This window comes from Hyalella azteca, unplaced genomic scaffold (genome assembly GCF_000764305.2).
Source record: "Hyalella azteca isolate HAZT.00-mixed unplaced genomic scaffold, Hazt_2.0.2 contig2815, whole genome shotgun sequence".
NCBI classification, from domain to species: domain Eukaryota; kingdom Metazoa; phylum Arthropoda; class Malacostraca; order Amphipoda; family Hyalellidae; genus Hyalella; species Hyalella azteca.
This window is the reverse complement of record NW_025933076.1, coordinates 59,547-87,183: the sequence shown is the minus strand read 5'-3', so window position 1 is coordinate 87,183 and position 27,637 is coordinate 59,547. Positions and strand designations below refer to the sequence as shown.

At 36.2% G+C, this 27,637-nt stretch overlaps 2 protein-coding genes across 2 annotated transcripts; one reads left to right on the top strand and one right to left on the bottom strand.

The window, feature by feature from the left end:
* Nucleotides 1–1,400: 1,400 nt before the first annotated feature.
* Nucleotides 1,401–20,596, top strand: LOC108679302 (tyrosine-protein kinase hopscotch-like). The gene is made up of 24 exons (XM_047885706.1): nt 1,401–1,785; nt 2,346–2,441; nt 2,670–2,766; nt 2,921–3,075; nt 3,468–3,647; nt 4,179–4,250; nt 4,484–4,740; nt 5,351–5,513; nt 6,120–6,533; nt 6,940–7,053; nt 9,354–9,482; nt 10,081–10,252; nt 10,571–10,656; nt 11,050–11,137; nt 11,449–11,505; nt 11,924–12,028; nt 12,407–12,552; nt 13,226–13,386; nt 14,988–15,108; nt 15,471–15,608; nt 16,040–16,234; nt 16,416–16,585; nt 18,141–18,276; nt 18,892–20,596. Exons 1-24 carry the CDS (start codon nt 1,552–1,554, stop codon nt 19,051–19,053), a joined length of 3,648 nt encoding a protein of 1,215 aa, XP_047741662.1. The 5' UTR covers nt 1,401–1,551; the 3' UTR covers nt 19,054–20,596.
* On the bottom strand, nt 20,401–26,921 carry LOC108679307 (ER membrane protein complex subunit 9). Its single transcript, XM_018167904.1, has 5 exons — nt 26,600–26,921; nt 25,067–25,143; nt 24,515–24,584; nt 21,918–22,015; nt 20,401–21,607 (listed from the first exon to the last, which is right to left on the bottom strand). The coding sequence occupies exons 1-5, from the start codon at nt 26,810–26,812 to the stop codon at nt 21,448–21,450; spliced, it is 618 nt and encodes a 205-aa protein (XP_018023393.1). The 5' UTR covers nt 26,813–26,921; the 3' UTR covers nt 20,401–21,447.
* Between the last annotated feature and the right edge of the window lie 716 nt (nt 26,922–27,637).

The following is a 27,637-nucleotide window of genomic DNA, read 5'->3' as shown; positions in this document are numbered from 1 at the left end:
AGTTATATGACAGAACTCAACTTTATCATCTCCAGGCATTGCAATTTAAACTGCATTTATATTTCATTATAGTCTGTTAACATTATTGTTCTTACTGGATTACTGCTTCTCAAACAATTCTTGTTGTATTGTTCTAAAATAATCGAAAAGTTTGAAGCTTTTGTGCATAATTTTAAAGTGCATTAAGCGCTATTCAATTTCTATGAAGGTGCAGAAAACTGCTCTGATCAATTTGGCAAACTGCCTCTTTGCAAATGCTAAATTTTGCTTTATATATAGAGAAATTTTATCTTCATTGCTCGTGGTGAAATGAGCAATGACTCTCTGAAGTAATCTCCAAGATTTCTCTGAAATACTTTGTTGCCGCGTGTCTCCCGCGGGTGAGGCAAACACGTCGCCTACTTCTACTTGATAGGTTGGCAACAACCTACTTGGGAAGTGGATAATGAGGAGACTAAAATTGATCTTTTATTTTGCTATTTTTGAGGATTCATTATAATTATTCCCATATATTCTTAAGTTTGATTAGCGCGGTTTTGCTTAACACGGTAAAACTCGGGGATTTATTAACCGCGTTAATCAAGGGATTGCTGTATTGCAGCAAACAGCTTAATGAAGAATTAATGAACATCAAAATATATAGCTTAAAGAATTAAAACACACTGAACACAATTAATAGAAAATCAGAAAACAAAGCAAAATCACAAAAATATAAACCATTTGTAATATAACAAATTGAGCAAAAAAAATGAATGTATGCAATAAACAATCACTCACTTCCTCTCAAGTGGTGAGTAAGCTTAGGTTCCCATACTGGTGCAGTTATTAGTTATTCATTGGAATTTTACATTAGAATTATGCTTGGCTTTGGAATTTACTTTACGTTAATGATTTTACTTCCTTGTCTGGACTAGAGAAAGAGAGAAAAAGGGAAAAGTACATAATAAGTTACATAATGAGAAAGCACAGCACAGACATCAAATAAACAAGCATGATAGCCAAAGGGTTGGGCTAAAAAGCAATATAGCTCCCCCTGCAACAACTTACTATCTTGGGAGACTGGTTTTGAATGGGATGGATTTCATTCAAATTTCCCTTGACAGACAAAATTTTCAACAACTGTTGCAAAGCCTCACTTTGAAAACTACAGGCTATGCTTGTACTGCTCTCTATACTGAAAATTGTAATGTTTTTATCTAAGTATTATTACCTATGTTAGATTCTTTAGGGAAAAGATGAATTTATGGTTGCAATTCTCCATATATCTATGTCCTTAGGTATTGGGCTAAGAAAATGGTGCCATATTTAAAATATGAGTACTATTGTCTGACTTGTCTCCCTGATATCTATTGCATGTTGTGAAATTGCAATTTTTTTTAATTCTGATCATTCTCTTTGCAGTTGAATATTATTATTTTAAACTAAATCCAATTTTTATCAACAGCCCTAAACAGTAAGAGATACAAATTTATTGACTAAATTATCATTGCTCAACTCATTACTTCCAAGGCAAAGTTTCTATGACATAGGAAGCAATCTTGATTATAATTCATGATGGTAGCAAATTCCAAGATGCTATCTGTTCACTTTTGCCCTGGCTCTGTCAAGAGTGACAATCCTAAAGAGTTTGAAATTACTAGCAGTACAACTGTTGAACAAATGGTTCACATGGTTGTTGCTGAACTCAATATCCGACCAATATCTGTTACCCTCTTTGGGCTTCGTATTAAATCTAATAAGTTGTGGCTGGCTCCTTCACAGCTTCTTCATGAACTCCCCACTGAAGTAAGTTACCTTTTTTACATCATATTTTTCAGGTGCCTTTGAATAAACGTATGTGTCTAATCATCTGCTTTAAAATTACTTAAGAGACAGTCATTTAATCTATGCATCATTGTAGTGTAGAGTTACCATTTCCTTGAATTGTTTGTTGTTTTTGAGACTTGGCATAAATTTGCATACTTTATTAATAATCATATGTTGACATAAATTACTGTTAATGAATGGTACCTAGTAATTGATAATAATTGTACTTAATTGTTATATTTTTTTTAATATTTTGTAATGTTTTTATTGTAATTCAATTTCTCAAAAAGTACCTATAACAATAGTTAGTGCTCAATAAATATTTCATTAAAAATGTACCTATAAATGGTATTATCTAATTTCTATGTAGTGAAATTTACCTATCATCTATATGGCTCTCTGAGATGCCTTTTATTTCCAGGTTGACTAGTTTTTGCATTTCAAAACTACTTTTGTGTGAGATCCCATGCATGCACTGAAATTCTAAAATAGATTTTATAGTATTTAATTCTGCTGCTAATTGTCATATTTATGTGCAGGATCACAGTGTTCAATTAAGACTGCGATTCAGATTGCCATCATTTATGGATTTACAGCTGCTTGATGAGGAGGCTTACAGATATCTTTTTTATCAGGTAAATCAGGCAATGACTACACCTTTTTTATGACGACCTCTTGGTGCTTGTTATTTATTGCTCACTCAATTTCTAGTCTAAATTGGGCTCATCTTCTTATTTAATGTTTTAGGATACCGAACTTGACCTGAAAATTTTTTGTTCATGTCATTCTGTGCTTTAAAATGAATTTCTTCATTTTATCATGGGCTTGCTGTGAATATGATAACAGCTGATCTCTTAATTCAGGTGCGAGAGGATCATTTACAGGAGGTTCTAACATTTGACAAATTGGACAGCATGGGCCTGGTTGTTACAGATATTCTTCACCACATGTTAGCAGAAAGTGAGTGGTTATGTACTTCATAACGTTTGTAAAATAGATAACATGCCTGTAAGAAGTTAATCTCATTTACGATCTATATTATAGAGTGAGTTTCTGAGTCTTATCCAGTAAGCACTTAACTGTTTATTTTTCCAAAGTTAGGTATGTTTTTCAGATGTGCCGTTGAGTCGCATTGAGATTGGTCACTTTATGCCCCCTTCTCTGAACTACACGCTCAAAAGGTTTAATGTCAGAAGACATGTTGAAAAACTCCATGCTGACGCCCTCACTGCCACCCCTGCTTTTATTCGACAAAAATATCTTGAGAAGGTTTGTCAAGCTGTAAAATATAAATATAGACAATTTACATACAAGATATAAAATTGTTAGTTATATATGGTAGATTAAACTTTTGATGGGTTGTAACTGCTGCAAATGGCAACTTCTTCTATAACGGTGTAATTATAAAGCATCTGCAAAGCCCAAATATTCTTAGTTTAGACATGCTCTTGGTAGGTGATTTTTCATAATCTATGTTCATCTTCTTGTTTTTGCTCTTTGTTGTGTTCTTTCTCGTCATCTTACTAGCTCCTATGCTCCTATTTACCATTCCCAATACTCATTTCTTGTTGATCTTGCTACTAGCTTACTATATTTGAATTGCTATAACTCTTATGCCATTATACACCATATCCACTTTTTAGTGCTTGGACTCGTTGCAGGCATCAGAGTGCATGCAGGCACTCTGTCAGAGTCCTGAGAGCGATTCTCGAGATCTCGTAGGAACTGAAGAGTTCTTCGCTGAGAAGCTCGAGGGCGACAAGACCATCGCCATCAGAGTTATGGTAGCCCCTTTTCATCCACATCATCCTGGTCTGAGAGTGTCTAGGTCCAAGAAAGGGGTGAGCTGAATCATGTCATATTTACACCTAATCAAGAATTGGCCAATAGTATTGCATGACGAATATTTTGTTTATTCCATTATAAGTTTGCATGTCCGTGAGCCTGGCCTGTTCAAAATTTATTTATTCAATAAAAGATATTTTTATTTATATTTTTCAAATAATGTTAATTTTTTGCATAATCGTTTTTTTAAATCATTAATTAAATTAATTTAATAACTTCATAACTAACTAATTATCAATTAACTCTAATTCAGTTAATTGATTTATGCTTTGTTGTAAAAAAGTTTTAGTTAAATTAAAAAATATCTAATTTATGAATGAAGCAAAATATTGATCAGTTGATCAGTTTTACCTTTGGAAGTTATGGAATTGGGTCACGATTCCCTTAATAATATTGTCACTTACATTTTTTTAGTGTCCAAACTAATGCCTCTACTAATTTTTGTTATTATTGTCCACATGAATAATTGCGCACTTCCCTGTTTACTACATGAGCAAAATTTACATGGAAATGGATTTGCACATTAGCTCCCGGATTTTACGTCGTTCTGGTCGTTCCTATCCTCATTAATCCTCCCACATTCTCTGCTTCACTGTAAGGTATTATTTATAACGAGGTGTAGTTATCCTTACAAGTCACTGTTTTCTGCTAATCCAGATTTCCTTAACATAAAACTATCATGACGGTATTTTATCGCAATTTTTTATTATGTTATTGACATTTTTAAATAAAGTCTGACTATTCTCTGAAAATTAGCACCTATTGACGACTAATATACTATTTACACTTGATGTGTCCTGTAAAAATGTTTTGAAATGTATTTTTTGTTCAGGGCTGGTCGCATCTGTGCGGTCTAGAGGAGCTTGTTGTGATCTCCAGCAGAGCAAGTGACTGCACGCTGGAGTTGTGCCAGCTTAGCGGAGTGCCTCTTTACTTCAGCATGCCTAGTGTACAGAGTCTCCTGTCATTTGTCAGTTGCCTTTCTGGTTACTACCGCCTCTTCAAGTGTTGGACCTTCGACCTCTGCAAAGAAGTTACAGCACCCAGCATTGCTGTGCTCAAGAAAAACAAGTGTCATGGTCCTGTTGGGTAAATAATTTCTCCTAGTTTCATTCTAACTCCAATGAGGATTATGATTGTGGCCAACAATCAGTTACTATCAATTGACGCAAATTGCATTTCTGAATCCAAACTACGCATTTATGCACCAGGTTGCTCTAAATGCGCTGAAAAAAGATTAATAGCTTGTACAACTACCATCCCATTCATGCCATATCGCATGAATGGGATTTCATGCCATATTGCCTGAAAGTCAATTAAGATTTTCTGTAATGCTTAACATAACAACTTTTGATAACAACTTATTATTTATTTATAAGATAAATTTTCGAACGCTTTTAGAATTATTTTTTGCAGGCTTCTTCTCAAATAATCCAATATTAGTACGCTTTATAATTTGCAGTATTGGATCTCAACATATTACTTCAAAAATCAAGGATTACAAGCAGTGTCTGCGCTGTAATTGATAGGTAACCTAATATTTAGTTAGTCATGGGCCAAGATATTGAGCTGCCGTTCCTCGTCAGAGCGGAGTTTGCCCACGCTAAGCTACGACTTATTACCTCAAAAACCGACTTATTATTATAAGCAGTGTCTGCACTGTAATTGATAACCTAATATTTAGTCTGTTCCTCCTCAGAGCGGATTTTGCTCACGCTAAGCTACGTAGCAAGTGTGGAGGGGAGGCTGGTGTCGGTCTGCTACGCCAGTCTTCTCGCCACTTCGATCGTTACAAACTCGACGTGTTTGTGAACAAGCAGGCAAACATCCGCACATACACCATCACTACACAACACGGATTGGTAAGTTGAGTTATATTTTGCCGACCAGAAGAATTTTTAAACTACTTTGTTGTAATCGCTTATTACAAAAATTAAACTTTAATTGTGCTTAGTATAGTACCCTATAGTATAGTATAGTATCTTCGGCATTGAAGAATAGGCCTGGATAGGCCTGTCGCCGATACTTGTACTTTTCTTCACTAGTTCACAAATCTTCTTCACGAATGGTAGTCTTTTTCTTCACGAACGGTAGGTTTAAAATTGCTTCTGTGAATGTTGTGTTTCTTGTTGATTTGGTATACTCAAATGGCGCGTACAGAAAAGTGACAAACTGGCCTGGTTCACTCAACAGATAAAAATGAAGGACAAGTGATTTAATAGTTCATTTCAATTTCCTGATGTGTAAACCGTGTTAGGAATTAAAAATATTAATTACAAATTATTGATAATTTGCTCTCGACATTTTTACTAATGCCATTTTGAGAATCATTCTCATGAAATGAAAACATCGGTTCGGTTAGAAATTTCTATTTAAATTCATGGCCCCTACACTGTAGGCCTTTTCCTAAGTTTGTATCGACTAGTCAATTTGAAAACAAACCATTAAGTTCCAATTATTTATTTCAGGTTAACATCAAGGATGCAGGAGTTGATCAGCCTTTTGACTCCCTCTTGAAGCTCATCAGGCATTTGATGGACCGTAAAAACACAGAACTATCAGATGACATCTTGAACGACGAAATACTGCACAGCAACTCTGCAACTTTGTCCAATTCTCCAACCTGCAGCATAAAATCCTTGAAAAGTTTTTCGCGAGATCAAGAAAGTGATGTTAAGGTTGCATCTTCTTCATCATCCAAATCGATAGGTAGCGAAAACGCCGTAAATGCATCGTCATTGTCTCAATCTAAGCCAACACAGACGAATCGGTTGTTCTTATCCCGAATTATTCCCCCATCTGAGTATGACAAGCCTCCACTCCTGCTTCTCTGCGCTGGGAAATTTGATGACGAAAGTGAGAGCCAGGACAAAGGGCCTCGGGTGAGATTTGTCTTGTGCAAAATTCCGTCCATATTGTTCAACATTCAGTTCAATATTTTCGAACACTCATTTCAACAGTGTTCAACATTCAGTTCATTGTACCACCTCATGACTCCAGTATATTGCTTCATCGTATAATTTAACTTATTCAAATCAAAGTTGAATGCTCTCTGATTATACACAACTTTTTTTGATAGCCTGACAAAAAAAAAATCAACGTAAATTTGAGGAAAAATACAATAATTCAACACATTTAATACCTAGTTCAACTTACAGACGTGCATTGCCGCGTCCCTGCGACGCACATGTTTGAAATATTGTAGAAAATAATTTTAAAATTTTCATTCTCTAGTGTGTTGCTGACACCAAGCGTTTTTAGTTCCCTTAGAAGTATTTTTTTTTTCAGGTGTTCAAATTTGAGTCTTTCGTGTCTGAAAGCTCGACGTTGATCCAAGCTTCCTTCTATCGCGTCCTGCATGCCAGGAAAGCGTCTGATGAAAATAAACATTATGCCGTCAAGGTAAACCCCTCTTATTCTAACTTGATATTCTTTCATAAATTTATTTGTAAATGTTTTGTACTGTATCATTCTTTATAATTCGTTGACTGAAAATTGTACTTTTTTACATACTATATTTCTGGCTCATTTAAAGTTATGAGCCGATAATTATATTAATATAATTTGCTACAAGTCATCAGGATTGTTGGATGTAACCTGTGAGAGAATCAAGTGATAATGATTTTTTTTATTGTGTCCTTATCAAATCAAAGAAACTCACAAATTCGAAATAATTGTGGCTTCTCCTGTAAGATGTATTTTAATGCATGCTCCTCTGACTTTAATTCTATTTATACATCCTTGACATATGTGTTGAGCAGAATGATTATATTGCATGTTGAATAATTCTCAAGTAATAAATATATATTGTTTCATCACCACTATAGGACAATTCTATTACTATTGTAAGCCTATGATCAAACCTACGAATCTATAATTACCAGCAATTTTCTCTTTGTTTCAAACCCATGCCAAGCCCATTTCCGACATATGAAACCCATGCCAAACCCATGTCCGACGTGTAAAACCCATGTGCGACATGTAAAACCCATGTCCGACATGTAAAACCCATGTCCGACATATCAAACCCATGTTTGACGTATCAAACCCATGCCAACCCATGTCTGACATATCAAACCCATGCCAAACCCATGTCTGACGTATCAAACCCATGCCAACCCGTGTCTGACGTATCAAACCCATGCCAACCCATGTCTGACGTATCAAACCCATGCCAAACCCTTGTCCGACGTATCAAACCCATGCCAAACCCATGTCCGACGTATCAAACCCATGCCAANGATGCGCTTGATTACATTCCCATGTAATGATGCGCTTGATTACATTCCCATGTAATGATGCGCTTGATTACATTCCCATGTAATGATGCGCTTGATTACATTCCCATGTAATGATGCGCTTGATTACATTCCCATGTAATGATGCGCTTGATTACATTCCCATGTAATGATGCGCTTGATTACATTCCCATGTAATGATGCGCTTGATTACATTCCCATGTAATGATGCGCTTGATTACATTCCCATGTAATGATGCGCTTGATTACATTCCCATGTAATGATGCGCTTGATTACATTCCCATGTAATGATGCGCTTGATTACATTCCCATGTAATGATGCGCTTGATTACATTCCCATGTAATGATGCGCTTCATTACATTCCCATGTAATGATGCGCTTGATTACATTCCCATGTAATGATGCGCTTGATTACATTTGTCGCTGATCAGCAGACATGCGGTCGCCGATTAGCCATGGTTGGCAATGATTAAATTAAACTGATTAAATCATGTGATAAAATCATTTGATTTTTATAAAAAAATCAATATTTTTTTTAATATATTGAGTGGCAGTCTTCAATTTATTTTTAGGTATTGTTATTCATGTTTTAGTATAAACGTACTAAGGCAAATTGGAATATAAACCTGTTGCCTTTAGTGTGTATTACGTTCCAATGAATTGTATGATTTTTATTAAAGAGACAACAGTTTTGCAGTATTGCAACAGTTTTATCTTGCAATGCATTGTACATAACTAGCAGCTTAGCTAATTCTTATAAGGCTATACAATGTTGTATAGCCTTATGTTGTGTTGAAAATGCGGAACATTAAAATTAATTGGATTGATTTGAAAAAGTTGAATGAACGCGGAGATGAATAAAATATTTATACTCAATATAGTGTTTACAAGTTGATGTCCGCTCGAGATGCATGGTTGAATTTGTCCATTAAATATTCTACATTTTGAGGCATTAACTACTATAATTTCATTTATATACTTTTTTAAGCCGTTTTAAGGTCGATAAAAGAACAGTTTGGGGCCGTGTTTAATACTAAACATTTACCTTAGTATAGAATAAAATTATTAATTGAGATAGATAAGAGCTTAAGTATTCCTCTATTGCGTGAGGGGAAAGAACTTCCTCACTCTAATTTGGGCCGGTCATCTAGCACCCTTCCCTTCAAGTACATCATGTTTTAATCATTTGGACAAGTTAATCGAACACTGTTTATGGACAATGTCGCTTGGCAACGGATTTTTTTGGTATTTTTAGACAGCCTTTCCATGGGGTTGGCACCAATTGTTGCGTTGATTTACTCACTGCATTGAATTTCATGAAATTTAAGAAAAAATGTCCCTGCATCCTATTTGTTCTCAAAAAACTGTTTATCTAAACCCTCTTCTAGACCACCTACATACACACATCATATAATTGCCACAATGGACGTATGTGCAACAGGTAGACCTCCTGGAGGCGGTGACACACTTGGCCAAAGCTCTGTTCTTCCTGAGTCAAGAAGGCATCCAGCACAACAACATCCGCTGCCACTCGCTGCTGGTCGCGCGTCATCAGGATAACCAATTCCTCGTAAGCTAAAAATCCTGATCGTGAAAAAATTTCTGGTGAGCTTTAGTATTATTTATTGTTCATTTAGTGTTGTGTATTGTGATCAGGCAGATGAAATATTATAATTTCATGATGAAATTATTTACCATCTCTGAATCATTTATTCGAATGTTAAATGCAAATCCTGTAAAATTTTAATTTGTTCAACTTTGTGATCCAATTTTAATTTTTCTATCATCGCAGTGAATTAGATCCGAATTTGTCCAATGATAATTTGTGTTCTACTTTTTTTATTATTACATGTATATGAACGCGTAAGCACTAGTATGCTGGATCCTTGAATTTGGCTCATATGAAATCGTACAGACTCGAATGAAATGATGTTCTTAAGTACTTCTATCAAGAAATTCTCAAAGCCGCAGCGCTACTATACACGAAGAGCCGCCAGCCGGCATGCGGTCGCCGACATCTGCTACCCACAGCTGTTAGTTTATTGTTCGTCACTGCTATCTGTTTGATGTGAGATGTTCGAGGCGTTGCACAACTTAGCGCGTAACTAATTTCAGATCTGTAGCTTATAAGCCCTTCAGCTTGAGCTAACATTTATACTTGGTCGCAGGTGAAGTTGAGTGAGCCTGGCGGCTCTGTGGTGGATGAGACTTGCATCCACTGGATTGCTCGAGAGCATCACTATCATCCACCATCCTCTAAACAAGATCCATCCACCGACGTGTGGGCCTTTGCCACCACCGCCTGGCAGATCTTCAGCAATGGCCAATGGCCACTAAAGGGTTCGTTTTTTAATAACGCTGCTGGTTTTTATTTTGTCTTTAAACTTCAGAGTATTCTATCATCTGTATTTCATTGAGCTATGAGTTGCTTCTTTGACTAGATATGATAGAAATTCATCTCTTTATTTAAGCCTCTTTTGGAACCTTGTTTGCCTTTACGTGAAATTATCTTCATTGATTGTGCAACAAAATTTTCTTCTTTTTAGTAAGTCGGTACATTATGGTCTTATTGTGTATTTCCACAATGTAAGTTCTCAGCGATTGGTCAGTTTATATCGTGGTGCTCTTCATATAAATAATTCCGTGTTTGATTATCAGATGGAGACATAGACGCAATTCGGTCGTTGTACGCAGCAGGGCAAGTGCTCCCTCGACCCAAGCGGTGTCCTTATGATCTCTATCAGGTAATTTTATTAGCTTAGTCAAGACAGTGTGGGAAAAAGAAGTTTGTCAAAAATGCCTGAATTTCTTAAAAATTACTAGATTTGGCCATGTTAAAAATGTACAGTGAAACGAATTCCACTTTAAAAAATAATGCATTCAAATCTTTTGGTAAATTGTTTGAAATAAGATTTAAATTATTTGTAAGGGTTTCGATGTTGATGGCTGCTTTCTTTTGGTGTTCGTTACATAGTTACATCATATATAACAATACATATCATTGTTACTGAAAATTACCTGATTATGGAACATCAATACAATGATATGCACTTTAACTGGTAGCAAATCGTTCCAGGTAGTAGCCAAAAATAAGTCAAATTAATCCTTCGTGTTCAGGTGATTTTCTCTCACTGCAGATCATGTTAAGATGTTGGTCTCCAGACCCTAGTGCGCGACGCCAGCCTCAGACCATCATGCGCGATACATTCCACTTACTTTATGAAGGTGCTTATTACCAATAAATTCCACATACTTTGTCAAGGTGATAACTACCGATGTTTTCCACTTAACTTTATCTAAGAAATAAGAGCTAACACATTCCACTTACTTAATTAAGTTGATAACAGCCGATAAATTCACTTTTTTGTGTCCGTGATAACTGCTTAATGCTGCAGTAATGTTGCTCACGGTGGTTACAGCGATATAATGAATCCTGCCTTACTATTCTAGCGTGTAATTTCTGGAGCCTAATTTATTCTTATATATCGTAACTGTTGACTTGGTGATTAGTTGGTTATTTCTTTACTGATTTTCAGTATTCAACTCAAGACGACAGAACGCCTACAGCTGCATCAGCGAAGACGGCCTTGACGGTGAGTTTACAACGCTCTTGATGAGAATTACGTGCTTTAATTCATTTATTGGTCTATTGCTGGGAGAGACAAAATGTCTTTTATTTCAACAAGAAGTCCTCTGGTAAGTTCTAAAGCTACCAAAGGAGAGCAGCCAATTTAGGTCATTTATCTCTTTATCAATTATTTTAAATAGCATGGATCGTTCGTACGTTAGATCGCAAAGGTAAATGCGAACAATAGGTTTATTTTATTTTTAAGGTAGGTATATATGACGTAATTCATTTTAGAAAAATATTAAACGATGTTCTACTAAATATTTTAGTGTGCTACTAACCAATAAATCTGAATACGATTTTTTATTTTAATATAGTTTCAGTATCATATTGAGATAAATTAAATCGGATGCTGTATACCGTACAGAAAAGTTTTTTCTCAGATACTGCCGACAGCTCTGCTACACGACCCAGCCCTGACAGACAGAGCGCCGAGAACATCATCTACTCCCCGCAAGAGCCTGACATTGACGTGTTGTCGGCTATAGGTAACGTTCCCTATGAATTCAGTGACTTGAATGATGGAATGGTTCAAAAAATAACCTTATCGCAAGCACAGCATAGCAAAATTCCTATCAGCGATGTTATTTTTAGCTCATTTTCTCGTTTATGGAAAAATGCACTATTGTGCTCGCCATGTCCGTCCGTCTGTTTGTCCGTCCGTGACTTCACGTTTAAGTCGACGAGAAAAGGCGCTCTCTGTCACTCACTGCAGTGAATACTGAGTTATATTTTTTTAGTTTTTCTTGAAAATAAAGTTGATGAAGCAGCGTTAACTGCTGCTACACTGGGCGGTCCAAAGCTTGGCCAAATGAAGCATAGTTTACAGTATGAAATTAATAGAGTTCTTTTACATTAAATTTCAGGTTCTGTGGATACAACCGTGACGACCGTCGGCAACAGCGACATGACTTTGATCCACGTAGACGAGGAAGATGACGACGTGCACGCTGACCTGCGCGTGGTGCCGCGCATCTCCGACCTTCCTCTTGCAGATGGCTCCATAGCTAAGGTGTATTATCCATTCATGCGCATCACTAGATACAAAATAGATTAAATAGTTTCAATGCCATTTGAAATGTGCCTGTATAGTAGCGTTTCAATAGTAAGTGTTTGATTTCTCAGAGTTTGGTTGGCTTCCTTGCACTCCACCCGCATTTTTAGGTGTTACTATATCTGTTCTCTTTTACAACTCTGAGATCTTACACTGCTTTTTATTGGCCTCTTTCGGCGTAAATCAAAACCTTGTATCACTTTTATTGATAGTTAACTTTGAAACAAGATTTTGCAAGCTCTTCTTCTGAGGCATGAAGTTGTTGAACGGACCAGCTATTAAAGTAATGCGAGTTTCTATGTTGGAACTCAGATTTTTAATGTTCCTTGAGTTCTAGTTGCCGGAAGTTATTCTAATTCATGTCGAGTTTAATAGTAACAAAATAATAGAATGGATTCTAATTATTTTGAGGCGAGAAAGGTCATGATAGGCAACTTTGATTGATCCTTCTGTGCAATTTGCTCTACATCAATTCCACTACTGTACATGCGCTCGAAAGTAATTGGTAAACTAACAGTGTATTTTGTTACAATTTCCTCTCCTGTCATATTTTTCTTATTAATACGGTTAATTTGATCGTTGATGCGATTCTAGAATTTTCAAAAATTTTATGAACTATTCTTTTCCTCAGGTGGTGATGGGTGTGTTGCCGCAGCTTCCCCTGCCGTTTGGTCGAGGGGCTACGTTGCCCGACTCTCATCTCGCTCCTACTCCCTTCCTCGATCCCATGCCTGCGCTATCACCCATACAGCCCCGCACCCAAGCCCCTGTCAACCATCGTCCTGCCTCCAGGTAATAATAAAACGAATTTCTGCGAATTTCCAGATAATAGTAAAACAAAACAGTAATTTCTGCGTTGAAAATTACCTAGACTATCGCCGATAATAGATATAGCAAAATTTTCACAGCCTACCAGCGCTCGAACACGAACTCCTGCTCCCGCTCAGCCAATCAAGCGATAAATGAATGAATGAAAATTTTAAATTTACTCATTTATTTTCGAAAGAAACAACTTGGTAAGTGCCTTGGCAGGGTGGGTCAATGGTTAAAGTTCAGAGTACCAAGATTGGCGCAGAGAGGCGCGGGTTCGATCCCAGCTCTGTGCGCCAGCTTCTGGTCAAAATCGGCAAGGAGGCCGGGCGGTTAAGCAGAGCAGAATTGTAGCAGTGAGTTGCGAGTTCAAGCCCGCAACAAGCTGTGGATGTTCTGTAATGTTGAGAATCGGCGACAGGCCAACGGCCTAATCAACGCTGAAACAACTATATTATATTGACAATTGCAAAAATTTACATGCATTCAAGTGAATAGTTTTAACGACCATAAATGTATTTGATGGGACACTTGGGGGAACTGAAATTCTGTATTGCATGTGCGAATCTATTCTTTCCGAGTAGAAGTAGATGCTACTTTAAAAATTTAATGTTAAGTTTACCTCATGATTTGATTTGTTGACAAATTTACCAGGTAAATTACTGCATAATATCTTTCAATCTTAATCTCTGCGTTGAAAATTCATCGCCGATATTAGATATTGCAAAATTTTCACAGCTTGCCAGCTCTCAAACATGCAACTCTTGTTCCCAATTTTAATGCTCTTGGCCAATCGGCCAATCAAGCGTATAAATGAATGAATGAAAATTTTAAATCAACGCATTTAGTTTCGAGAAGAATAACTTGGTAAATACCTTAACATTGGCAAAAATTTCCATGCGTTGAAGTGAATAGTTTCAACGGCCATGATTATGAATGTATTTGATTGCTTGATTCATTTCATTGTGCTTTTAGAAAGCACTGTTGTGCCGCCTGGTGATTTCGACCGTAAATTAATTCTTATTTGAATGTTTGGGCTTAAATAAGGATAAAAGAATCTCTGTTTTACTTTTAGCTTTTAATAATAATTTTTCGAATTAAATTAATAATGTATCGCTTTGGTGTGCTTTAACACAATTATTGTACGGAAATTGCTGCGATGGTCGTATTTTGCAGATTTTCACCCTATCATTGTTGAAGTTCATTATTTGACAGCCACTATATATCAAAACTGAATGTTTAAAGTAAATATGGGACACTTGGGGAACTGAAATTCTGTCTTACATGTGTGAATCTACTCTTTCCGTGCAGACGTAAATGCTAATTTAAAAATTAAATGCTAAGTTTACTTCATGATTTGATTTGTTGACAAATTTACCAGGTAAATTACGAATCTTCTTTTCATTACTCTGAACAGTGTATTTCGCAGAACCGGGACGCAATTCTACTCAGCGAGAAGTAAGAAGCTATCTTGTTACAACAATAATTTTTGTTTCAACGGATCAAGCTTTCGTTATTCAGCACTGCGACAATCTTGTTGTATTTAGCCAGGATGAACAATAAATTTTATGCTCCTCCCGCAGCACCAAGAGCCTGAATGAGGTGCTTGTGCCGCAGTCTGCTCAACAAGATGGACAACTTTTTGCTGGCCAGATTCTCAAAATGGACAGATCTAATGTCAAAATAGAGGCTCATGTTGGCGAGGTGCGTTTCCTTCAAATCTTTCTGAAGCGGAAACTGTCGAGTCGAATCGCTGTGTTTCAGAGGAAGCAATTCACTTTGGTCATGATTAATGTAATAGGTAACTTTCTTAGTATAAACGAAACTTTCCTTGATCAGATGACAGCAGATTCTTGAAAAATTATTCAAAAAGTTTAAATCATTTCACAAGCGTTTTATAAAACATCTCGGATGCACAACTCTAATTGCAGGATTCAATTGTCCCAAGAAATATCTCGTGAAATGTCTGAAATAAGAGCACTTTTGCGTTAAACATCTGTCTAATAAGATAGTATGATAAGCTGCCGCGACATGGCTGAGGGACCTACAACTTTTTTTTCATGCAGGGTAACTACGGTTGGGTTTACAAAGGCCTGCTCAGCACTCCCGGTGGAGGTCCCAACGATGGACCGGTGGCTGTGAAGACGCTCAAGGTGGTGACGGGACAGCTCGACGACATGTGTCGCGAGCGTGACATCATGCAGGTCGTGTAACACCTGTCCAATAAGATGTATGATCCTCTGCTTCGTAATTGCACAATTCAAACTCATTTATTAGGCCTAAATGAGCTGAATATAGGTACACATTTCCTTCACATAAAGGAGTTTATTTTTAATTAATTAATTTAACTTTAAATTTAAGCCGCCTCACACTCACATCCAAGATACGAAGTCACACAGCAATTTTTGGTCAGTTGAAGGTCGTAGCTAGACTTCCGTAGTGAACTTGTATCACTGTTTTCATTTCTTTCAACGCAAAGTGTGTACTTAGTTGAATTAGTTTATTTTTTGATTCATTATGTGTACTGTGCCGTTCATTAATTATTTTCGTTATAATTTCTTGGGATGTACTGTGTCGTTAAACTTTTCTCTGATCATGAGTCTACAGTATTATGAAGTAAAAATATGAATTTCAGAAGTTGAATCACAGAAACATCGTTCGGCTGCTAGGCGTGATCAATCAGTCAGCTGACGCGGCGGGCAGTGTGCTTGACGAGCGCATGTACATGGTGATGGAGTACCTGGAAATGGGATCCCTCAAGACTTACCTCCAGCAAAACCCCTCCATTGGGGACCCTACGTTGTTAGACTTTGCTCGAGACATCGCCATGGTGAGTGGATGCTCTACCCAGACTCGAAATACATTTGAATATTATTATTTGAGCGTGAATTAGTGTTTTCCTGTAATGTGGTCTAATCAGAAGTACGTCCAATTCACAAGACAATCTTGTTGATTTGATAATTTATTCGGATGTGATCAAAAATTGAACTGAAGTTTTTTATCCTATTTAGGGCATGGACTACCTGGAGTCGCAAAGAATTGTGCACAGGGACTTGGCAGCGCGTAACATTCTGGTCTCCTCTCCAAATCACGTGAAAATATCTGATTTTGGCTTGGCTCAACCGCTGTACGCCTCAGCATATTACGTGCTCAGAACAAAAAGAGATCTGCCTCTTCTATGGTGAGTTGGATTTACTTGGACTCCTGCTGTTTTTCTTTGTTCATAGTTTCGAATAGTACATCTGACGCAAAAAGAGGCAGTACTAATCTGCGGGCAATGTATTTGTTTTACACTTATATGTTCGCTAAATACTGTTGGGCCTTAATCTCTGAAGTACGATGCACATGTGAGCATCAACTACTTCAAGGCGATTATTTAGTTAAAGCCCATTTAAATCAATACTCAGAAAGACGTAGCAATTTTTTTAACACAGAAACATCGTTCGGCTGCTAGGCGTGATCAATCAGTCAGCTGACGCGGCGGGCAGTGTGCTTGACGAGCGCATGTACATGGTGATGGAGTACCTGGAAATGGGATCCCTCAAGACTTACCTCCAGCAAAACCCCTCCATTGGGGACCCTACGTTGTTAGACTTTGCTCGAGACATTGCCATGGTGAGTGGATGCTCTACCCAGACTCGAAATACATTTGAATATTATTATTTGAGCGTGAATTAGTGTTTTCCTGTAATGTGGTCTAATCAGAAGTACGTCCAATTCACAAGACAATCTTGTTGATTTGATAATTTATTCGGATGTGATCAAAAATTGAACTGAAGTTTTTTATCCTATTTAGGGCATGGACTACCTGGAGTCGCAAAGAATTGTGCACAGGGACTTGGCAGCGCGTAACATTCTGGTCTCCTCTCCAAATCACGTGAAAATATCTGATTTTGGCTTGGCGCAACCGCTGTACGCCTCAGCATATTACGTGCTCAGAACAAAAAGGGATCTGCCTCTTCTATGGTGAGTTGGATTTACTTGGACTCCTGCTGTTTTTCTTTGTTCATAGTTTCGAATAGTACATCTGACGCAAAAAGAGGCAGTACTAATCTGCGGGCAATGTATTTGTTTTACACTTATATGTTCGCTAAATACTGTTGGGCCTTAATCTCTGAAGTACGATGCACATGTGAGCATCAACTACTTCAAGGCGATTATTTAGTTAAAGCCCATTTAAATCAATACTCAGAAAGACGTAGCAATTTTTTTATTTCCATACTGTGTCATTGTAGCATAAGAAGAGTGGCGCACAAATCGACAGTAAATCCAGGGGCCATACTTTCAAAACTCGCTAAGTGAACGTAAGTACTTACGCTCGATTTTCTTGTCTATGATTGTTGGATTTTGCTTGAAAGGCCGTCAATGATTGGCTAATGAACTTACGATCTCTTAACTTTTTTTGAAAGTATAGGCCCTGGCTCGGTAAATTTATTTACTAATGAAACAGTCCCAATAATAGTTGACAATTATTATTTTTCAACCCAATTTGACGTAAAAAATCAATTTCCATTGTCGCGCGCTAGTATATATTAATTCTGTTTTTCTCTGATTTCTTAATGTTTTAATCAGCTATATTTACTCGCTTTTGGTAAGTCCATTTATTGAGCGATATATTTTATTTAAAATATTCATGGAAGTTACAACATTTTATGAATGCTTATAAATTAACGAATTGATGAGTAAAGTTCAGTAAATACCAGAATGAAGAATCTTATAAGCCATTTTCTTAACAGGTATGCGCCAGAAAGCATAGACAAGATGCGGTACTCGTCCAAGAGTGATGTTTGGTCGTACGGGGTGACGTGCTGGGAGATGTTCACCAGAGGCAAGGAACCTAATCTGCCTCGAGACCCCAACAAACTGCTCATGGTAACGCCATACAGCATTTATAGTTCCTCCATTTTTAGCGCATTTTCTCGTTCATGGAAAAAATCCACTATTGTGCTCGCCATGTCCGTCTGTCTGTCTGTCACTCACTGCAGTGAGGACTGAATTACATTTTTATTCCTTTGGACTAGAAGATATTTCCTAACATTTTCTTAGTATTATTCGCTGCTGCGAGGTGATGATTTTCGATGTCTCTCTTCCATTATTTAAATTTTTGTTCACAGATTATAATATTTATTTAAATTGTAATCGGTTATTGCTTGCGAGACTTGACATGTTGCAAATTTTTTAAGCGTTTCACGTAAATCATAGGTTCTTCGTTCTCCACATTGCTAGAATAAACTTTCCGAGTAAAATGTTCCAATGATTATAAACTTTTGGCTTTATGTTTTTTCCCTTTATGCAGTATAATTTTGTAGCTAGAAGATAAAGAGAAGTTATTTTCGGTAAATAGGTGCAGATTAACACATTTCTTGTTGACAGATCAATACGGTACCAGGGTAAGGCGATGTTTCAAGACATCGAATACAAGTTACATTCCTACTATTTGTGTCCGATCATTGTTTCTTCTCAGTTGTTAACATTTTCTGACGACAGGCTCTCCAGCAAGGTATCCGTTTGATCTGCCTGCCTCCGTGCCCCGAGATCGTCTACAGCCAGCTCATCAGAGTCTGTTGGGACCACGAGCCTAGATTACGGCCAGACTTCTCGTCTCTAGTCAATGTTGTCAATGAATTGAAAGAGGAGATGATGTGGTAGCACGGTCCGTATTACACGAGCATGTATCAAGAGCAGAAAAACGCGAGTGAAATGAATCAGGTACGAATCTTGCTATCATGTGCGTTGTAGTCTAGGGACCGTTCAACCTAACCTAACGTGAGAAATAGTTGAAAAATAATTGCTAGATAATGCTTATTTATTTGTTTGAACATAGGTTGCTGCTTGTGTCCGTCTAGTCGCTCTCACAGTACAAATACGGTACACGTCAATTGATAAATACCTGGAATTATTTCTACTAAAGTTAAAGAGTTAATCGAATTGCCCGAAATTAATCTTGATTTGTCGACTGTAATATTCTTATTTATTTACTCGTACAACTCACGATACTTCAGAAAATAATAATGAGTGAAAGTTTTGCTCAGTGAAAGCATTGCTCACTTCGTTCCAAGGTCAATGTATAAAAATAAGCGAGTCTCGTGAGGCCGTTCGATGAATTAGCCTGTCTTAGCCTTCCAGTGCAACAATCAGTTCATCATGTAGATAGCTAAGACGCCTTTGGTCAAATTTACTGCAATTAATTTTGACTGAAATGATAATATTGAAGTAGTGCCATTAGGACACTTAAAAGACCAAGGGCCACTAATTGCCTGTAATAATCAATGCATTACCTGCTTTTGCTGACGCTCAACAACCTTTGCCTCAGAAGCTGACCGACACGGCAATAATAATACTACAAGCAACTTTAATCCTCATGAGTGCGTTCGGACGTCGCTGGCATGTGTTAAATAATTTATGTGCAGAAATTGGTGGCAGAAACGCCCCAAATTGATTCCTGAAAAATCCCCCTAACGTCGACGAAAACACGCTAGAAGTCAGTTAGTTAAACAGAAAATAATTAACTAAGTTTAAGGAATCTAAGACTTAATCCTTATACGATGATTTTGCATTCTTCGGCGATCCTTTGAACGCCTAATCTTTTCTGCTGTTGAAGGAATTGTAATTAGCCTTCATTTTAAGCCAAACGGCAAGTAAAATAGAGTAAACCTTCTCTTTAGTTGTGCTCGACGTTTTGTGTGTTTGAAATTTAATTACTTCGCTTCAAATCCCGATTGTCTAGAGGAGTGGGAACACTTAGGATTTAGCATAATCATTTACAAATCTGCAAGAAATAATATGAGCCTGTCGATCCATTGCTGGTTTTGGAGCAATAACATCTTGGCTGCGTGGTTTTGATGGTTAATGACTTGTTGGTTATTGAGAAGGAAGCTGTCAGAAATATCCTGATTGTGTCGTTCGAACGATGTTCACACAAAAGCTCTGTACGCACTGCTGCCCCTAGACGATCATCGGTAATCTGATGTCATTGAACGGAATGATAACATAACATCTCATTCTAAACCATTATATTTAGTGCAATATTTTGTGTCCACGTTATTGCGTATGTTGCAGCAAATAAAAAATTTATATATATTTGAAATCATATGACGATACTTTGTAGTATTTATTACTGGAAATTTATACGTAATCCTCCAATTACCGATCAAATGTGATTATCAAACACGTAAAAAAATTGCAGATGTCACAGGTGACGCGTTGTGCGCATGCAACAGCGAGTTAATTTAAATTCGCTCGCATTTTGTTTGCTTTTCTGTCAAACTTGCCAGGTTATAACTTATCTCCGAATACTGGCTTATTTCATTCAGGTAGCAACTGATTGGTTATCAATTGCAATATTTTCATGAACAATTCATAGGCAAACTATGACTAATTCAAGACGATGTAATTTGTGTAAAATGATTCTGTGATTTTTTTATGATTTGATAAGTTCAACAATTTATTATTCCAGAGGTTCTAATTTGCATTAGGTTCTAAAACCTGCACTACTAAGTCTTTGCAGAGATATTACAAATTTGAAAATTTTAATTAATTATACTGTATAATAAATATAGTATAACATAAATAAAACGTTCTTCACAAATGCTGTCTAACTTTAGTTTAAAAAAGAAATAACTATGATTTGAATTGAGAACAATTGGAATGTGGGTAGTGCATGGTTCACATAAATATAGTTCACATGTATTAAAAAGTTTTTGCAATGATAATTCAATTTTTGATAGAAGTCTTGTCTTTTCAATTTGTTTTCAATAAAACAATTAAATGTCCAATGTTGATTACCAAAATGTCTTTCGCGTTCACAAACATTTATTGCGTTCATAAATATACCCATAACTCATTAATACAAGGCTGTGTCTGAATTGAAAACAAATTTATCAAAAAAATATGTAAGAACTTGACCACCTTTGATGAGCTGTGACGTTGGATGAACGACATTAATGAAAATATACGTTGGACTTAACAGTAACTAAAACCTTACCCTCAGAAATGATGCTAGGATAATAATGTTAATAATAATAATAATTACTGGAGATGAAATTACGCAGCAACAAAGGAGTTTATCAGGTCGTTGATGGGCGCATTTGTCCAGTTGAAGGAGATATCATCAAAGTGTAGATCAAAGTCCACTATCTCTTGATGAACTTGTTTCTGCAGCAACTCCGACACAGAGCTCAGTGACCTCGACTCCAAAGTAACGCTGGTAAACAAACACGTTCTCATTTCTCAACTCTTAAATCAAGACACTTATACACCCAATATGTTGCACATTCATCAAATACATTCATAATCTAATGCATTAGAATATTTTTAAAACTGCTAGAATCAAAAGTTTCACATGCACCGAAGATTAGTGAACTTCTCTGATGTTAAGTTTAATTCAACTTCAACAATAAAAAATAAATCAAAATTTATAACAACTGTGCTACTCAACAAGTTAAAAATGAAACATGAAAATGACTTCATTAATTACCAAGGTATCTTAATGGAAATTTTTATAGCGTTCTTACCAACTCTTGTCTCTATTCTTCCATTTCCCATCCTGTGTCACTTGAGACACTATAAGTGGGTTTGACTCCATCTGTAGGCACACTTTGCGGTTGTCCAACTGAAAATTAAGGGATCAATTAAACTTCTAATTAGCTAGAAAAATTATTCGGCTCAAGTACTTGAAAAATATAACTCGGTACGGGTACTCAATGCAGCGAGTGACTGAGAGCGCATTTTCTCGTCGACGAAAACGTGAAGTCACGGACGGACAGACAGACGGACATGGCGAGCACAATAGTGCATTTTATCCATAAATGAGAAAATGCGCTAAAAAGTTCACAATACCAAGCCTATTCCCATTAATTCTGTTCAAAATTCGACCATATGCAAAATTAATTCATAATCAAGTTTCTATTTGGATGCTTTTAGCTGACCGTGCATCGCTAGCCTTGATATTAAAACACATTGTAATTACAAATTACCGAAAATTGACTCAAGAGTCAATAGACTAAAATGAAATTACCAGATATTAGATCCTTCAAACCAATTCTGTCCTTTTTAGCGTATTTTCTCATTTATGGAAAAAATTCACTAGACTCAAGAGTCAATAGACTAAAATGAAATTACCAGATATTAGATCCTTCAAACCAATTCTGTCCTTTTTAGCGTATTTTCTCATTTATGGAAAAGAGTCAATAGACTAAAATGAAATTACCAGATATTAGATCCTTCAAACCAATTCTGTCCTTTTTAGCGCATTTTCTCATTTATGGAAAAAATGCACTATTGTGCTCGCCATGTCTGTCCGTCCGTGACTTCATGTTTTCGTTGACGAGAAAATGCGCGTGTCACTCACTGCAGTGAGTACTGAGTTATATTTTTTAAACAGCTTGCCAGCTTGTGACGCTAGTATGACTCATTTAAGTCATTTTTAGCGCATTTTCTCTTTTATGAAAAAAAATGCACTATTGTGCTCGCCATGTCCGTCTGTCCGTCCGTGACTTCATGTTTTAGTCAACGAGAAAATGCGCGCTGTCACTCACTGCAGTGAGTTCTAAGTTATATTTTTTTACCTTACATACCTCATTTTACATGATACTGATTTACCTCATTAGCCTGGTAATAACAAACAGACAGATAAAACGTGTATAACATTAGGGTTTTTGTTGCAGCCATTTCAGAATAAATAACACTTGAAGTTTGTGCTCAAAAATCCATCAAAACCATACCTTTGATGCAATCAGTCGTTTACATTTAAAACCAATCCCCAGGTCAGCATCTATTTCTATGAATTAACTATACTACAACCATTGTTATTTAGTCTTTATTGGATGGGTTAACTTACCTAACTAATTTAGCTTTAGGATTTAGGAATCAGTTAGATCTAGGTATTTTTTGGCATTATATATAACTGAATAACAGCTTCACAACAAACTTATAAATACATAAGTTTCTACCCTTATAGTTGGTGTCGTTCATCTAAATTCTTAATTTCTAACTAACAAATTAAGCTAGCTCATTATCAGTACCTTCAAAAATTAAGATGAAAACCAGTAATAATAGCTCATCTTCAAAGTATAACATCTAGTTTGAAGCTACAGATTCGATCTAAGACTTCTCATATTAGATTCTATTGTCTGTTCTATCATTTTTTGTTTCATTTCAAGAATAACATAGCACAGCAGTGTTTCCAGCACGGAAGAAGACTGGTGTGGCCTGTCACCAATTCTTGTACTTTTTACAACACTTCTCTTTAACTTCACTTCTTGCTGTTTGTTAGTCTGTCAGTCTGTCTGTCTGCTACAAATCTTACCTATAATCAATATTTAACACACTTCTACCTGTCCAATCTATCTGAAATTTGTCACACTTGCGTAAAGTTGGAGACAATGCATGAATCAATTGACAGAATAAATTATTTTAAAAATAAATAAAATTTGTTTTTTTTTTCAATATTAAAAAAATTAAAAATAATTTTGTCAGCTACAAATCTTATTATCAATATCTGACACACTACTACCTGTCCAATTGTTCTGAAATCTTGCACACTTGCGTAAAGTTGGAGACAGTGCATGAACCAATTAACAGAACAAATAATTTTACAAATTAAAAAAAAATTTCATTATAAAAAAATAAAAAATTATTTTTACATAATTTCATCTGCTACGGTACAAATCTTATAATCCATATGACACAATTTGACCTGTCCAATCGTTCTGAAATCTTGCACACTTGCGTAAAGTTGGAGACAATGCATGAATCAGTTGACAGAATAAATAATTTTGATAATTTGCAAAATTTTGATATCTTAAGAAAATTTTAGAAAATAATTTTTTTTAATATTTGAAAATCAAATTAGAAATTCATTGTGCATGTGTAACATCCAAGACACAGGATTGTTCAGAAGTGTTGTCTTTAAAAAGTAATTTTTAAACACATATTATATGTACTGAGTACATAATGAAGGTGCTCAAATAAATTTAGTGCTAAAAATTAACAGAAGAATTTTAATTGAGCTTAGGTGAGTCTAGAAAACACCTATTGAACAAAATTATCTGTTTTAATTAACCTGTAAAAAATTCATTTATCAACTATGTTACAAACTCAAGAGGCTTACCATTATCAAGCAAGCAGAATCATAATTCTCAGCAATCTTTTCTGTGATTTTCATGGCAACAAAATCTGGTCTGCAATAGATAAACAGGAATAATAACATCAATAACACAGCTAAATAAGATAAATTTGATGTTAGAAAATACTATGAAGCAGGAAATAAATAACCAATTATCACACAAACAATTTGATCTCAAAAGTTAAATAGCTACCTGAAAATGTTTACAGCTTTCATCTTAGTATTATTGTGAATGAGGAACACCTTATTCTGAATTTTTTCAAAACAATACATTTAATATTTCAGATATATCAATGTAAACTCAGTCCTATATATACCGGTATTTGTAGAACAACAAGCATCAAGTACAACTTAAATATGCTTCAAAATCATCAAATTTATTATCATTGTAATGTTCAGTGGACTAGAAATTTAAGTAAATTTCTATTTGAAAAATTCAGGTCCAGTGATTGCAAGACTTGAAAAATTCTGACTTTTACTAAATTAGAATGCAGAATATTTTATTAAGAAATGTATACAAGCTACTCCAATACTCACACCACATCTTTGACATGCTCATTTGCCTGGTAATAGCCAACAATTTGAAGACCCTTGGATCTGTAGTGAGTTTCCACCTGCAACATTGGAAGAGATATAACTACACATAATTACTGATAAGTGATGAGCCATGGGTATGCTATACTTGGATTTGAGAAGAAAAAAATTAGTTGTGTTGGCAATTTAGGAGACAATGATTATGCCTTTCTTTCTAAACCATGCATAGTATGAATTTAGTTCATTCACTCAATTGTAGGCATTAAATGATTAATGCATTCCCTTTCCATGATAGCATAAAGCTAGGATATAACTCTTGAAATTTGTATTGAATATTATGAATTAATTTCATGAATGCTCCCCCATCTCAATCTTATTGCCTTTAGCAAACCATTATTTCCATGCAAGTAATTATTTTGGCTGGACAGAAAATCAAAATTTATAATAACACTATCTAAGCAGAGCCAAGTCACCTAATTCTCAAATATCAACCTATTATTTAAATTTTTGAATACTTTCAATGCCAATGACTAGTTGATGCAAGGCCAATGTCTAGTTCAGTGGTTCCCAAAGTGGGCAATGTTGCCCCTCTGGGGGCCTGTCTCTTATACACATCTAGATGTGTATAAGAGACAGCTGTCACTCACTGCAGTGAGTTCTAAGTTATATTTTTTTACCTTACATACCTCATTTTACATGATACTGATTTACCTCATTAGCCTGGTAATAACAAACAGACAGATAAAACGTGTATAACATTAGGGTTTTTGTTGCAGCCATTTCAGAATAAATAACACTTGAAGTTTGTGCTCAAAAATCCATCAAAANACTAGATCACATTAGAAGGCACAAGATCGCATTAGATGGCACAAGATTGCATTAGAACGCACTAAATCGCATTAGAAGGCACTAAATAGCATTAGAAGGCACTAGATCGCATTAGAACGCACTAGATCGCATTAGAAGGCACTAGATCGCATTAGAAGGCACTAAATCGCCTTAGAACTAGAACATATCCATACCCAGGATGGTGCCGTTTTCCGCGGATTAATCCGGCGTTGGGCACTCTTCTGCTGTTGGTCATTAAGCATCGGCTAAATCGATCGCGAAGGCTTGCGTTTGTGTCAATAATCTGGCATTGCCCACGCCCCACATCGATCATAAAGTGCGCGCATCAGTGTTGATCATTGGGTATTGGCTAAATCGATCGTAAAGCGTGTGTGTTTCTGACGATCGTCAGTGCTTCTGCCCATCTTGATCATGCGGCATTGGTGACTCATGGTGTTGGTGACTAAATGGTGAGGGTTACAGTTTCATTTTTTGAAAGCATATTGGCAACTTTCTTACCTGGCGTACTGGCGTACATCCCAAAATAAACCTCCGGCGTACACACCGCACCTTCCTGACCATGGCCTAATAGGAAGAGTTAACATCTACAAATATACTATCAAAGTATTGAATCAGCAGATCACAAACTATTAACTATGGAGTTTGAATTAAATTCTTGTAAAATCATCTCAAAGAGCAGACACTCACCATATTCAAGGCTACATCTAGCATGGGTGCCAGAGACAATTGCTGATGAAAAAGTGGAACGGCATCAACTATTTCCAATTCAGATGTTTTCCCAGCATCCAATGATGGTCCTAATAGAACTCCATTTACAGCTAAGTGGCTCCATCGAGCAGAGTGAAGCACTATTTTAGCTAAAGCTGCACATTTTATGTTAACTTGATTATTACTCGACATTGCATCCACTGATCCACAAATCAAGATTAATAGCCTTATTAGCCTACTACCGTAGAAATGATCGGCAGACAGCAATCCACTGTATACCAAAGAAATATCACATTCCCAAAGCGGAATCCGGATAAGTGTTACCCGGATAATTTAAATAAAATTTATTAAAAATTTTTAGGTGCATAAAATCATATAAATAATCACTGTAATTAACTTATTCTTCGTTGAAAGCTTGTGTTTTTAATATTACAAAGAGAATACTGGACGATAGCGATTGAAAATTTAACAGGTTTGAGTATAGATTAATATTGAAGATGACAATAATGGAAACCAGACTCATCGTTGAACTGTTGAAATAATTCAACAATGTATCGGCTTTTATTGCCGAATGGTGCGTCACTTGGGGAACTTGCGACAAAGACAACTTCATCTAACGTCTTCAACAAATTTCTTAACCGAAGAAAAATGATCAGCCAAGAACAGATTCATACTAAAAGAGTGAATTGTTCGAAACTCTGCGACAGTGCACATGTATGCATGTAGTGTATTTTCATAGTATGTAAATATCGCTCAGGTTCTTCATTTTAATTTTTAAACTAACACAGGGTGGCCATATTTTTACAATCGCAAAGATTGAAGTAGTGACTTGCAGTTTGAAACCTCTGCTAGCTGCAGAAAACTCTAATTGAAATCAGCGATGTGTTCGATTGGTCATGAACGACAGGACTTGTACAGCGAGTCGAGTATTCCATAGAGCATACCGTGGTGGAAACTTTCTATATCGTTTAAAGTTCTAAACGTTATCTATTGCAGTAACGACTAATTATTTAGTAA

Excerpts from the sequence above, each read along its gene's own strand:
- LOC108679307 (XM_018167904.1), bottom strand. The coding sequence starts at position 26,812 with ATGTCGAGTAATAATCAAGTTAACATAAAATGTGCAGCTTTAGCTAAA. Across the intron at positions 25,144-26,599 it reads TAGATGTAGCCTTGAATATG|GTGGAAACTCACTACAGATC; the intron begins GTGAGTGTCTGC and ends CCAATGTTGCAG. Across the intron at positions 22,016-24,514 it reads ATTCTGCTTGCTTGATAATG|TTGGACAACCGCAAAGTGTG; the intron begins GTAAGCCTCTTG and ends CTTAATTTTCAG.
- LOC108679302 (XM_047885706.1), top strand. The coding sequence starts at position 1,552 with ATGATGGTAGCAAATTCCAAGATGCTATCTGTTCACTTTTGCCCTGGC. Across the intron at positions 5,514-6,119 it reads TCACTACACAACACGGATTG|GTTAACATCAAGGATGCAGG; the intron begins GTAAGTTGAGTT and ends TATTTATTTCAG. Across the intron at positions 7,054-9,353 it reads ATAAACATTATGCCGTCAAG|GTAGACCTCCTGGAGGCGGT; the intron begins GTAAACCCCTCT and ends TATGTGCAACAG.